The sequence below is a fragment of the Rhinolophus hipposideros genome (assembly GCF_964194185.1).
Source record: "Rhinolophus hipposideros genome assembly, chromosome: 13".
Taxonomy (NCBI): domain Eukaryota; kingdom Metazoa; phylum Chordata; class Mammalia; order Chiroptera; family Rhinolophidae; genus Rhinolophus; species Rhinolophus hipposideros.
Window position 1 is genome coordinate 62355249 of NC_138059.1, and position 14777 is coordinate 62370025.

A 14777-nucleotide genomic window follows, 5' to 3' on the forward strand; every position below is an offset into this window, starting at 1 on the left:
TCTTAACAGTTTTAATCATTTTAAAAACTGCTAAATGTTTTTTTTTAGCCTGGGTTCTATTCTGAATTCCAGACATGTTTAAAATTGTTTAATTGTTACCTCCACTGGATCTTCATAGGTACCTCACATTGAATCTCTAAGCCCCCGTCCGGCAAGGCTATGAGCCACTGTGGCAGGGGTATTATTGTGTTCACATTCGAGGGCAAAGATCATCTTATACTTTTTACCTCCCTAGCATCTAGAACAAAGCCCTGATTTAGGAGGGCAGTTATTTTCCATTGCTCATGCTTCCGTAATGGAAGGGGCATGTGCACTTCACTCAAGGGGGAAAGGATGGCAGCTACATTTTCCCCTTTCTTTGTGATTGATGAAATTGGGAGAAGGAATCAGGCATACTCAGTTATTTCTGGGGCCTCTCTGCTTTTTAGATTTGCCTAGGCTTAGCAGCATGAATGTGTTCTGGTCTGCTTATATTTCTATCTGTATGATAAGCATAAAGGGCCTAAGTTTAAGATTTAGCGATTTTGGTTTGGATTATGATAAGCAAGTATCTATTAGTGATTTAAATCCCAATGTACTTTGGAGGCTTTTTCAAAGGTGAGTGCTGATGTGTACAAAAACTAAGAGAATATAACAAGAATTAATAAAACAGCTGTGATTTATTGATTTCTAAGTGTCAGGTGGTCCATACATTTTAAATGCATCATTTCGTTTTTTCTTGATGACAACTCTGGAGTGGATATTTCTATTTGACAGATGAAGAAACTGAGGCATAGAGAGGTTAAGGAACATATTTGAGGTTAATCAAATACAGTTAATTAGTGATGGAATTGGATTTTAAATCCAGGTCTTTCAGTTAAACGTTTCCTGAAAACTCTTTATTATCTATGTTCTATGTACACAGCTACTGGGAAAAACAAATAAACTTTGGTAATACCTTGAAAAAGTGGTGAGTAATTTTACGTTGTAAAAGAATGAACAATCCCACTTAGGTTTCTTTTAGCTGATGTTTTTTGGACCTTAATTTTTGAATTATAAATATGCTTACTCTATTTTGTACTTTGGCTGTGCACACTAACTCAGTCTCTGATTCACTAAGTAATTCTTGAATAATTTTGTAGTTGAAATTGTTTTACGTAAGTTGTCACATGCTTTTAAGAGTAAGAAAGAGAAAAGTGGCCATGACAGCGAGAAGCTGCCAAGCCTTTGGTGTTGCTAGGTGCTGGCCTGAGACAACTGCTTAGGCTTGGTGTTCTTCTGTGGAAGATACACAGTTGCACAGAATATCAACATCAGATGGGCCTGCTTTGTGTCCTTGATGAATCAAGAGGAAAACAATACTACTCCATGTCGTGTTCAAACAGACAAAACATGAATGTTGTCCAAGCCACAAAATGCCAAACATCCCCTTTAATATGAGTGACTGCTGCCTCCACCAGTTACAGCTTTAGCCTCACTCTGTAGATCAGATTTTACTAAACTGTCCAATCATAGAATTACCCTCACTTCCTGGTAGCATTCAGCCCTGAGCAAAGCTCTATCTCCTCGGAATCACCTGACACAAGCACAAATCCTGTAAGTTTTTTCTAACACCCTCTTACTAAAATACTCCAGAGTTCCCCATGGTGGGCCTCAGGGATGCATTTCTTGATGCCGTGAGTAATAAACCCATCTAGTTTAACTAGGGTAGTGTTCCTGGTGGTCTTTGTCTGGAGGGCATTGCCAGGAGAAAGCGGTAGTATCTTTGACTCTTCAGTTTAATAGTAGAATATATTCTAATCAGATTAGATGGTAGAACAAAATTAGAAATGATTAAACATAAACATACCTGATAAATCTCATGGTTTAGCTTTGGCATATATTAACTCACTACCATTGTTTAAAAGTGGGTTTTATTATGGTTACTGTTGTGTAAAATCAGTTCTAGAAGTCCTAATTGATGCTAAATCATTGTAGTAAAGGGAAATTGAAGTATCCATAAATTCAAGAAGAGACATCTTTCAAAGTATGGTTAAACAACCAAATGAACATGTTAAATTAATAATTGTTAACAGAATTATGTGGAGGCCTTAGATAGTTCAGAGTGGAAGAGACTTGTTACTTATTTTTTTTATATTGACTTTTTTGCTTAAATTCTGTATAAAATTCTATAGCAAAATATATGTATTATATATGAGTATATTATCACATTATCTTTTCTATCAGACAAAATAATTTGGAAAATTAGGGGATTTTAATAAATGATTTCTTAAAACATGACGATTGTTTGCTGTTGAGTTGTTTTTAATTTTTACGTTGGGAAAATCTTTAGAGATAAATAGAAAATTTAAAATGGCTAAACCATACTAACTTTTGTTGGTTTGGAATATATTTTGCTAAAGCTATAGTTTAAAATCAGTGTTCTTTATGGAAGTAAATAGAATGAAGTTCATATTATGTACCACTTAATTGATACAAGTTTTAACATATTTCTTTTAGGTAAAGCTTGCTTTTCTACAGCTTTACAAATTAATCATTATTCCACAAACATTACGTTCAGTGGGTTTTTAAAATTTAACTCTTGCCTTTGATATTGCTGATTGGTTCTTTCTCGTATCTCTTTTTCTCCACAAATTATGTTGACTTGGTTTTCGTTATATCTTTCTTTTTATTACTTCTCCTTTGTATTTTTTCTAGCTTCTGTTCTTCAGTCACCTCCTCAAGTGAACGTTGCCTAGCATTTAAGTTCTGGGTCATTTCTTTTGTCCCCCTTCTGTGCTCTTTACCACAGATTCAACTATTATCTTTCAAATAGTTAACTCGTAAATAAACATTTGTAATGTTGTCCACTTCCTGGAATTTGAGTCTTGAACTTCTAACCATCTGCTGGAAATTTCCATTAGCTTGTCTTACTAGCTCCGAGTTAGCATATCTAAACCAAACCTTTCCAAGCCTGCCAGCTTCTTCTAACATTTCTGCCCAGGATTCCCAATTTTACTAGGATGTGAAATTTTGGTCATCAGTGGCACCTTTCTTGCCACATAATCCAGTTCGTCACTAAGTTTCATGAATTTTTGAAAAATGTATTTTTAAAAAAGTTCTCTGAGGAAAGGATAGTCTTTTCTGAAAAATGGTGCTGGAATAACTGTCCACACTGAACCTTGATGACCCTTACCTTACGCCATTTGCAAAACTTAACTTGAAATGCATCATAGACATAAGAGAGAGAACTATAAAACTTCTAAAAGAAAACATAGAAGAAAATATTTGTGATCTTGGGCTAGGCAAGAATTTCTTCCATATGACACAAAAAGCATGAATGATTAAAAATTGATGAAAAATGGATAAATTGGACTTCATAAAAATGAAAAACTTTTGCTCTTAAGAAGACATCGTCACACAGATCTTTATAGCAGCTTTATTTATAATTACCAAAACCTGGAAACAACCAAGATGTCCTTCAGTAGGTGAAAGAATGGATGAATAAACTGTGGTCCATCCAGACAATGGAATATTATTCAGCACTGAAAAGAAATGAGTTATCAAGCTATGAAAAGACAATGAAAAGCCTTAGTAATGCAAAGAAGCCAACATTGTATGATAACAACTATATGACATTTTGGAAAAGGCAAAAAACTATGGAGACAGTGAGAAGAGCAGTGGTTGCTAGGGATTAGAGGGGAGGTGAGGATAAGTAAGTGGAGCATAGGGGACTTTTAGGGCGGTGAAACCACTTTGTATGATTCTACAATGGATACATGTCATTATACATATGTCTAAACCCACAAAATATCATCTTATGTAAACTGTGGACTTTGGGTGATAATGATGTGTCTATCTGGGTTCATTGATTATAGCAAATGTACCAATCTGAGGGGGAGGTTGATAACGGGGGAGTCTAAGCAGGGAGCATATGGTTAATCTGTACCTTCCCTTCAGTTTTGCTGTGAACTTAAAACTGCTCTAAAAAATAAAGTCTTAAAAAAGAAGGCATTATCAGGAAAATGTAAAAAAAGAACCACAGCCTGGGAGAAAATATCTACAAATCATGCTTGATAAAGGACTTGTATCTAGTATGTATATATAAAAAAATCTTACAGCTCAATAATAAATGGGAAGATGATTTGAAGACATTTTGCCAACGGTTACATACTGGGGGTGCCAAAAAAATGTATACAAATGGACTCTGGTCGGTGTTGGTCAAGCAGTGGTTAGCCATCATCAGAAGTGTCTGGATGCTGATGGTAACCACTTTGAGCACCTCTTGTAATCGCAGAAATCAAACGGGACTTGCATTCATCCTTTGGTATCAGTATGAATTGAGTATTACAATTTTAATATAGTTTTCCTGTCTTAGAATGTGTATACATTTTTTTGGCTCCCTCTACAGATGGCAAGCACGTGAAAAGATGCTCGACATCATAGTCACTAGAGAAATGCAAGGGAAAGCCTCAGTGGGACATTACTACACATCCAACAGAATGACTCATCATTCTGAGTCATGGAAACTGTTCACGAAATGGGTGAATTTTATGGTATGTAAGTTATTCCTCAATAAAAACAACAGCTTATAGGTTTAAAAACAATTCCAGGGCTTACTGAAAACAGGAATTTGTGAATTCAGACTGATAAGCCGGTAAATACAGATGAAGAAAGGGGTCTTAGAATAAAATGGTTAAATAAATGCTTACTGGTAAATAAATACGCAGGAAGTGGTGGACTTGGAAAATTAGCATTTTGCAGCCATCTAGAATCAAAGAGTGGGTTAATTAAGAATCACCTATTGATGCTAAATGTCAGACATTTTGATCAGGAGCAGGATATTTGCATGGTCTGAAAATATCTCCTCACAGACCGCTTGCTAGTTGCAAGGGAACAGTAGTGCAGAAATGAGACAACGTCTTGACCAGGTGATCAGAACTATCATCACTAATAAGGGCATGTGGACATCGTGTGTCTCTGATTGTTGACACTTTGAGAAGGACACATCCCATCTAAGTATTTCTCCTGAGAATGCGTAACCTGAACTTAATCATGGAGAAACATCAGGCAAACCTTAAATGAAGACTATTCTATGAAAAAAGGTGGAGGGTGGCGGTGAGTGGGCTGTATTAAAAAATAACAGTGTCGTACAAGTGGAAGGTTGTGGAAATGTTCCAAACGAAAGAAATCTAAAGAACCTTTTCCTGTGGGAGCCACCGGGTTGAGAGGAGCGTGGCCATCTCCTGTCCCCACCATGGCGTGTATTCCTTCACTGACATCAGTATACTCCGAAAATGGGGAGTCATCTGCCAAAAATGTCGCTTTGCCTGCTCTGTTCACAGCTCCCATTCAACCAGATATTGTGAACTCTGTTCACACCAACTTGCACGAGAACAACAGCCTTGTGCTGTCAATGGATTAGCAGGTCATCAAGCCAGTGCTGAGCCGTGGGTCCTGGCAGAGCTGTGGCTCGAATTCCCAGAGTTCAGGCCAGGGTGCTTTTGGCAAAATGTGTCGTGGGGGCCGCATGTTTGCACCAACCCAAACCTGGTGCCGTGGACACCTCAGAATGAACACAACACAGAAGCGATATGCCGTCTGCTCTGCCCTGGCGGCCTCGGCCTTACCAGCGCTAGTCGTGTCTAAATCCACCATATTGAGCAAGTTCCTGAACTTCTTTGGTGGTTGAGGATACAGTTGAAGGCTGAAGAACACCAAGGAGGCTGATTTGCTTCTTAAGAAGCTTAAGGCCTGGAATGATGTCAAAAAAGTCTATGCCTCTCAGTGAATGAGAGCTGGCAAGGGCAGAATGAGAAACTGTCATATCCAGCGCAGGGGACCTTGCGTCATCTATAAGGAGGACAACGGCATCATCAAAGCCTTCGGAAACATCCCTGGAGCTACTCTGCTTAATCTAAGCAAACTGAGCATTTGAAACTTATCCTGGTGGGCACGTGGGCCATGTCTGCCGTCAGACCAAAAGTGCTTTCTGCAAGTTAGAAGGTCTGTATGGCACTCGCCGTAAAGCTGCCTCCCTCAAGAGTAGCTACAACCTTCCCACACACAACATGCTCAATACAGACCTGAGCAGAATCTTGAAAAGCCCGGAGGTCCAAAGAGCCCCCCGAGCACCACGCAAGAAGATTTGTTGCAGACTCCTGAAGAAGAATTCACTGAAAAACCTGAGAATCACCTTGAAGCTAAACCCACATGGAAAGACCATGTGCCGGAACGCCAGTCTTCACCAGGCAGCTCTGGGTGGAAAAAGCAGCAGCAGCAGCAGCAGCGCAAGAAGCCAAAGCTGATGAGAAGGGGGTTCCAGGCAAGAGGCCAGCAGCCGGGAAGAAAGGAAAGAAGGCTGGTGATGTTCCGAAGCAGAATGAGCCTTTGGTGGGAAAAAGGCTGCAGCTCTCAAGAAACCAGCAGCTGAGAAGCCTGCAGAAAAGAAACCCACCACAGAAGAAAAGCCTGGGGCATAAACTTAAATTTGTTTTTCTGTAAAAGTCCAGTCACTTTGCACAGCTAATTTTGAATAAAAGCCTGATTAAAGAAACATGGGGGAAAAAAGGCTAAAGAGACATAATAAAATGCAGTAACTGACCTAGAATGGATCCTGAACTGGAGAGAGAAAAATATGTTATAAAGGACAGTATTAGGTCAGGTGACAACATTGGAATATGGAGAATAGATTAAAAAATCAGTGTTACTGAAGTTGATAATTGTATTGAAGTTATATAAGAGAATAATCTAGTTCTTAATTCACACTGAAACGTTTAGGAGTAAAGGGCCATGATATATGTAATTTACTCTTCTGAATAATTTTAGAGAAAGTTGTGTGTATAAAGAGAGAACTTGTGTGAATACCGTAAGAAAGAATAAGTGATGCAAAATCTTAACAATGGGGAATAGGTAAAAAGTATACAGCTGTTCTTTGTATTATTATTATCGTAACTTTTTTGTAAGTTAAAGATTACCTTCAAATAGTTTTAAAAAACTTTTAAAAAGGTGCTTTGGCTTAAGGTTCAAAGTTGGGTTTTTTTGGGGGGGTGCGGTGTGTGTGGGTTGGAGGGATGTTGGTGGCTGTTTCCTATTTCTTTTCAGATATTTTAAAGAATGTTATAGGATTTTTGGAGGGAGTTGGGAGAGAAAGCAGGCAGACATATTTCACTCAATCTTGTTTGAAGTTCTCAATTTGATAAATGAGATTGAATACTAAATGTCGACTAAGCCTGCATATTAACAGTCTAACATACTCTTATATAGCTATAGCTGTGCTCATTGAGGTGGGCTTCTTGTTTTTTTCTAGTATCTGCAAAATGGCTCATAATTTGGATGAATTTATTGAAGAGCAAAAAGCCAAATTGGCCAAAGACAAGGCAGAATTGGAAAGGGATCCCCCATACATGGAAATGAAGGTAAAGTTAATCATTTTCTTCTAACAAAATTTCATTAAAATTGTCTCTGAAGATTAGTCCCGTGCAAATGCAAAACATCCTGTTCAGGTGGGAAGTCTCAGTTTCATGCTTTAGTTTGCCTGTGCTGGCGTTCTGCCTCTGAGAGCCTGACTCTGGACAAGATTTCAGTGGTTCTGCAGGCAGTTTTTCTTCTGTGGAGTTTTATCTCCCAGTTTCTCCTCTTTTATTAGAGTTTTAATAAGTGCTTTATGTGGTTCATAAAATGATTAGGAGATAAGCCTTAGTACAACGGATTTTCCGAATAGAAACAGAATAGATATAAAAGCAAGTTCTTATATTCTGTGTGGAAAAGTTCATTATTTTAAATCATTATTTAAAATTTTAATGAATCATTATTTAAGTTTTTGTTTGAAATCTACAAAAGTGAATTTATTAGAATAGTTTTTGCTTTACTTTGTACACTTGTTTTTCAGAATATAAATTTATTAAAATGTTTCTGAAAGCAGTGTCTGGAAAAGCTTTCTTAAACTTTTCTATTTTTGGTGAAAGGTCGCTTCTCGGCCTTTTGGCTAAGATCAAGTGTATTTTTGGTGAAAGAGTGATTCGTCTACTTGGCAAATATTTATTGAGACTGCTAAGTACTGTGCTAAGCTCTGAGAATATAGCACTAATCTAGACAGAAGTCACCCCTACTCTCATGGCTCAGTTTATGTAATGAGATACAGGACGTGGATTAATGTGTGCCATGTGGTCCATTATAATGACAGTAACCATATATGTTGGTTTGCCCAAGACAGTCCTAGTTTACCTGTTGTCCCATTGTCTCATCTGGTTTAGCATTTGTCCTGGACAAAGGTATCCTGGTTGAGATGGTAAATAATATGGGCACCCCAATACAAAAGGACTTCCATAGCTAACATTTATTGTGCTAAATATGGATGAGGCGTAGTCTTAGGAGGGTCCAGTGACATTGCAAATGAATCTGTGAGATAAGTACTGTCATTATTGTCATTTTCCAAATGAGTAAACTGTGGCATGGGGAAGTCGCATTACCTAAATGGGACTAAAGTGATAGAGTTAGTAGAACTAGGCTTTGATCCCTGGCAACCTAAATCCAATGCTTCTTCTCTTAACCACCATACTCGGTTGTCTTCCTTCCATGATATCTGTCATGTACAAGGAGTGTGCCAAGGACTTTACATGTATTATCTCATTTAATCATAATATCTCTGGCAAGTAGATGGAATTTCTTGTTTTACAGATCAAGGAAGAAAGTGAGGCTTACAGGGGTGGAGTAATTTGTCCAGATACACACACTGGTGGATCAGGGTTGGAACCTTCACATGTCCAGCTCCAAAGTCCACGCTCTTCACCACTCTCCAGTACTTAGAACTAGCTTACAGTGTTTTCAAAGAGTTATTACATTGCTTTAAATACAGCTGTGTTCTAATTTCTAATATCAAATAGTACATGAACAGTAATTTTTAAGTCTTTAAGTTCAAGTATCACCGACTCAGTGAGGCCTTGTGGTCTCTCCCCCATTGTTTTTGGGCCTCCTTATCCTGCTCTATATTTTCCATAGCCCTTCTCTGTCACTCTCTACATATTACATAAATTAATTACATACTATGTTTATTGTTTCCACAATAGTTTATAAGCTCCATGATAGCAGATTCTTGTATGTTTTTTTTCACTCATGTATTTCCAATGCCTGGGACAGTGCCTGGTAGGAGCTCAGTGAATATTTGTTGATGAGTGAATGAGCTCAATATTAGAACAATTATTATAGTATTAAATACCTTTGGTTAATTCCTCAAACCTTACATGTAAATTTCTTCTATGCCATTCTGTGTAATTTTGTCAAGTTGTTTAATAAAAGTACTGAGATGAAGTGTATATTTTATTGACGTTTTTCCCTCCTCTGCTTTTGTAAATATTATGTCTCTTTCAGGGAAAGCCATCAGAGAAGCTTTCTGAAAACAGTAAAATATTAATCTCCATGGCGAAGGAAAACATACCACCAAACAGTCAACAGGCGAAGGGCTCCTTAGGTATGTCATTAATGTGCTGAATTGATTTTAAGATATTCTTAGCAGGCTGTTGTGAAAGAGTATTGCCTTGTCAGAAAAAAAAAAGGTATTTTTGGAATCCTGGTAACTTTCCTTTCTGGAATCTTACATATAACGGTATGGACTACATGTGAAATGTATACTGAGAACCTTTTAAATGTTATTGCCTTGGTTATGACTTAAGGAAATTATAACAGTAAGTATGTGTAACATAACTAAAAATTGAAAAATTTGAAGAGAGAGAGACAGAGAGAGAGAGAGAGAGAGACTGTGTGTGTGTGTGTGTGTGTGTGTGTTAAGGGGGAGCGAGGGAGAAAGAAAGTATGGTAATTGTGGAATAAAAATGGTGGACTTGGTTTTATTTAAAAATCAAAGACATGCTTAATGAACACAACGTTATTTGGTGAAAGGCCATTTTAATTCTTGATAATTATATTGGACTTGTAAAGAAGTTAATATGCAGCTATACTGATACTTTGACTATATGGTTTGATAGGAAAATATCTGGAAACTTTTTACCACACTTTGGCTTGTTGGTAGGTATACATTCTTTTAAAAGAAAAGGTATGAATTTTTAAAAAGTCTATCCTGTGAATTTTTGATGTTTGAAACTTTTTCACATAAAGGAAGTCAAATGTGATAAGTTCATTTAGTTAAAGCATTCGTTCTCATGTGGACTGTTTTTCAGTCCTAAATTGTTAGCTGAGTTGCATTTGTATGTCACTGGGTACAAGGAGATATTAACTAAGAGACTGAATAGTTTTTCTCTACTAGAAAAACTGCTGAAAGTTAACATCGTACTTTTAGTATCAGATATATAGATAACACTTTCAATCCTGTTTCTCTTACAAGTTATTGGCTGATATACAGCTTTGGTGAGCTTAAGAATTATACATATTTTGGTTAAGTTCCTTAATCTCTAAGGCCCTAAATTTCTTTATCTGAACCATGAAGAAGTTGGATTATCTTTTAATCCTAAATTTTGATGAATCAAACATTTGATTATTTCAAGACATAGTATTTTAAAAGTTTAGTGGTAGGTTCTCTCGAGCACTAAGGTCAGTCAGAATTACTTTGAAATTCTGCGATTACAAGTTGCTTTGGACTGTGGTTCTTGGGCCTTTGCGACCTGACACAAGTTATTTAAGCTCTTTGTTTCTTCATCTTAAGAATGGCATCTACCTTAAAAGATTATGTGGCAATAACTGAATACATATGAAAAGATGACTGGCATATAATTGGCAGACAATATAAATTTCCCAACCTCTTTTACATCTTTTTAAAAGTTAAAAAGTTAGGTTTTTTATTTTTGAGAATTACATTGTTATTCTTTTATTGTTGCATTCACAAATGATGGAGAATTTAAAGTCGAACGTATAGACAGTGACCTCTGCCTGTTCCTGAATTGGTACCCCTGTCTTGGGCCCTCTTTCATTTCATATGTTCCTTGGGTGACCTCATCCACTTACCGGCTCTATTAACCATCAGTGTATTCATGACTCCCATTCCGAATTTCTTTTATGATCTCCACACCCAATTATCTCACTTCCTACTGAACATCTATACTTGTGTGTCATGACATCAGAATCAACATCTGCAAAATTTACTTTATTCCTTTCAAACTTTCCGTGCTCCAGTGAGCAGGCTGTCATCCTTGACTCCTCTCTTCCCTTTATAACCCATAGCACGTAATTACACAAATCCAGTGAATTCTAATGCCTAAACCTCAAATAAATTTACTTTTCTCCAAGTGCACAGACATTATTTTATGTAGGCCTCCATTGTCTCTCACATAGATTTTTTTTCTAGTGTTCTTTTGTTCTATGGTCTACTTTCTCTACTAAGTCTCGGCACTGCCCTTAATATCCTTCCACAAAACAAAACTGATCACGTTAGTCTCTGCTTCAGATTCTTGAAGAGCTTCTGGTTTCCTGTGTGATCACTTTACCCTTTTATCATTTTTATGAGATTGTATTGGCCATTCCTGCCTGTGCTCCTATGGCACTCCCCTTGAAGAATAGTTTTGAACTTGAGCTCTCTGTTGGGCCGCCATGGCATGCCAGCTTGCCTGACGTTGTGTATTCATTGCCTACCTACCACAGTGCCTGGCATGTCGCTGCTTAAAAAACATATTTCAAATGAATGAATGAAGGTCCTCATTGCAAAAATAAACAATTCTCTTGGGTGTATAGAATTTAATTTTCATGGAATGTTTCTTTTATTGCCAACTGAAGCAATAATTATTTTTGATGCACACTGAGTCTTATTAAAGAATAATATATCGTTTGACTAATTTTATACCTCTAACAAATATTCAGTTACTGACTTCTGGCCTGAATAATTGTGGCCCTAAAATGAGGCCATTGTATAATTTTTGATATTAAGAAAAATGTAAAATGACTTGGCAATAGAGAGTTTACTTAGGTGATCTCACCCAGCAATTATAAAACAAACTGATAATAAAGGTCAAGTTTGGAAATTATATGTTGAATTAAAGCTGTGATACCATACTTTGAATGAGTAGTTAAACCTTGTAGCTAGCAATAATATATAGTACAACAATCATGTAACACTACATTTTTATGATTTTGTAAATTCATTTCTTTGACATGAATTTGACCGTATGGATAATGTTTATCCATCTGGCTCATTTCCCACCATTAATACTTCTTACAGAAAAATTTGAGGAGCTTTACAATGACTTCTGACACCAATAGCCCAGAGTTGGTCCAAACTTCACAGGTTGAGGGCACAGTCCTCCACCAGACTTCTCTGACCTCAGACACCAGCTGCAAGGTCAGGGTCCATAGGCCATCCTCACTTTCAACCAGCTGACTACAAATATGGGGGTTTCCACTATCCCCTCAAGTCTGATAAGTCACTAAAATGACTCAGAACTCTGGAAAATGCTATACTTATTATTACAGTTTTATTATAGCAAAAGGATACAAATCAGAACCAACCACAGGGAGAGACACATATGGCACAGTCTGGGAGGGTCCCAGCATGAAGCTCTGTCACATAGCAATATGTGACAATATACAGACTATTGCCAACTGGGACGCTCATCTGAGCTTCGGTGTCCAGAGTTTTTACTAGGGGTTCCTTGTGTAAGCACGACTGATTGAATCATTGCCTGCAGGGCTCAGTCTCCAGACCTACTACCTTCCCCCTGAGGTCAGGCTGATGTCAGATGGCTCAAAGGTCCACCGTCTAGTCACGTGGTCGGTCATTCTTGTGTGACCAGTCCTCATCTGTGTCATCTCTTTAGCATAAATTATCTAGGGGGTTACCACGAGTCACCTTATTAGTGTGAACTATCAGGTATGGTTGTAGGGACCTGCCATGAATAACAAAGACGCTCCCATCACTTGGAAAAGTCCAAGGATTTAAAGTTACCCCCAGGGACCAGAGACAAAGGCTAGCCAAATTCTTTATTACACCCAGCATATACGTGATTTAGTCCATATAAAATCATGAAATGATGTCCTTGGTAAGGAGTTTATTCAGGTTGAATAAAATTATGAGTCAGCTGAAAATGATCTTTAAAAGCGAATGACATTGTCTATCTCCTTAAGCCATAATAGGCATATTTGTGATTGTTGTTATTGTTGTTCAACAAGTCTTTGACTTTTTTTTACTAACTCATTTTCATGTTTAATAACCATTACTATTGAGAAATGCTCCCATTAATTTTTTAAAATTTAGGTCTATTATATCTCCTCATCCTTTCTCTTCCTTAGGTAAGTTGAGAATTTTCCCTTGGAGAAGTTGAGCATTATCCCTTTGATTTTGATACTTTATAACCTGGAATACATTTTTAATAGATGAAATAATGCAGCCAGTACTTTCAACATTTTTTCATATACACATATATTTCGACTCAACTGCTTTTGAAATGTAGTTTCTGACTCAATGACGAGGAAGAGATTATTGCCCTATTTGAAGGTATTTTTTGATTTTTGTTTTTCATTTAAGAAATGAAGAAAAAACATGCACACAGTGAAACAGTTATAAAGAGTACAGAAGTATATATAGCATGAAATTTTGTGATCCTCTGAAAAGGAAAAACTGAGCAGTCTTTTTCTTTCTTATGCAGGGAGAAACCTTCTTCTTCCCTCGTGCATCTTTCTTTCCTGTGTGTCTCCTTCATTTTTATGTAAAACATTTCTGACATTCTGGTCACCACATATGTGGAGGTTTCCCCTCCCCACAACAAGCAATTCTCGGACACTATCTGGGTGTCCTACAATTCAAATAAATTCTGGCACTGTCTACCCGAGACAGCATCAGGTCCCACAGGTTACGGGTTTAGTTTTACAAGACTACCGACTCTTAAGACACCAGTCGCAAGCTTAGGTTTTCACTTGTGCTTCTGACCAACCGGATAAAGATTGGAGGTCCGTCCCTGTAACCCTCTCCATGGGTTCAATTAATTTGCTAGAGCAGCTCACGTATCTCAGGAAAACGGTTCATTTACGTTTACTGGTTTATTGTAAATGGATGTGATAAAGGATATAAATGTACATCCATATGGAAGAGCTGCGTAGGGCAAGGTATGCGAGACGGGGCGGAGCTTTCCAGGCTCTCTCCTGGCACACCACTCTCCTGGCACCTCCACATGCTCACCAACCTGGAACCTTTCTGAACCCTGTACTTTGGGCATTTTGTGGAGGCTTCATCACGTAGGCATGATGGGTCATTATCCATTTTCAGCCCTTCTCCCTTCTCAAGAGAATGGAAGGTGGGGCTGACAATTCCAACCTTCTAATCATGGCTTCGTCTTTCCAGTGACCAGCCCTCATCCAGGAGCCCACCCAGAGTCACCTCATTGGAACAAAAGATATTCCTAGTTCTCTTTTTAATTAAAAAAACTTTTAAAATTACAATTGACATACAATATAATGTTAGTTTTGGTGTGAAACAATATTTAGACATAAAACTTACGAACTGATCACTCTGATAAGTCTAGTATCCATCTGACATTATACATAGTTATTACAATATAATTGACTTTATTCCCTATGCCATACTTTACATACCTGTGATTATTTTGTAACTGCCAATTTGTACTTCTTAATCCCTTCGCCTTTTCCACCATCCCGTTAACCCCCCTCTCATCTGGCAACCATCAGTTTGTTCTCTGATCTGTGAGTTTGTTTCTGTTGTGTTTATTTATTTTGTTGTTTAGATTACACATGTAAGTGAAATTATGTGGTATTTGTCTTTCTCTGACTTATTTCACTTAGCACAATTCCCTCTAGGTCCATCCATGTGGTTGCAAATGGCAAGGTTTCATTTTTTTTTTTTTGGCTGAGTAATATTCTGTTTT

The 14777-nt window shown here is 37.5% G+C and overlaps 1 protein-coding gene and 1 pseudogene across 6 annotated transcripts in view; both read left to right on the forward strand.

Annotated features, from left to right (window-relative positions):
* Window positions 1-14777, forward strand: part of CSPP1 (centrosome and spindle pole associated protein 1) — a 103525-nt gene that overhangs the window by 2172 nt on the left and 86576 nt on the right. For 4 of the 5 annotated variants that reach the window (XR_013994697.1, XM_081069783.1, XM_081069785.1 and 1 more), the window contains exons 2-3: window positions 7268-7376; window positions 9328-9427. Coding sequence is in view for 4 of the 5 variants with exons in the window: in XM_081069783.1 (XP_080925909.1) it covers window positions 7278-7376; window positions 9328-9427 (199 nt within the window). In the remaining variant the exon portion in view is untranslated. Of the gene's footprint in view, window positions 1-4369; window positions 4515-7267; window positions 7377-9327; window positions 9428-14777 lie in introns of all 5 variants that reach the window. The other variant, XM_081069784.1, reaches the window with a different exon arrangement.
* On the forward strand, window positions 5216-6440 carry LOC308506386 (large ribosomal subunit protein uL4-like; annotated as a pseudogene). The gene has a single exon. The product of its transcript is annotated as a large ribosomal subunit protein uL4-like (transcript).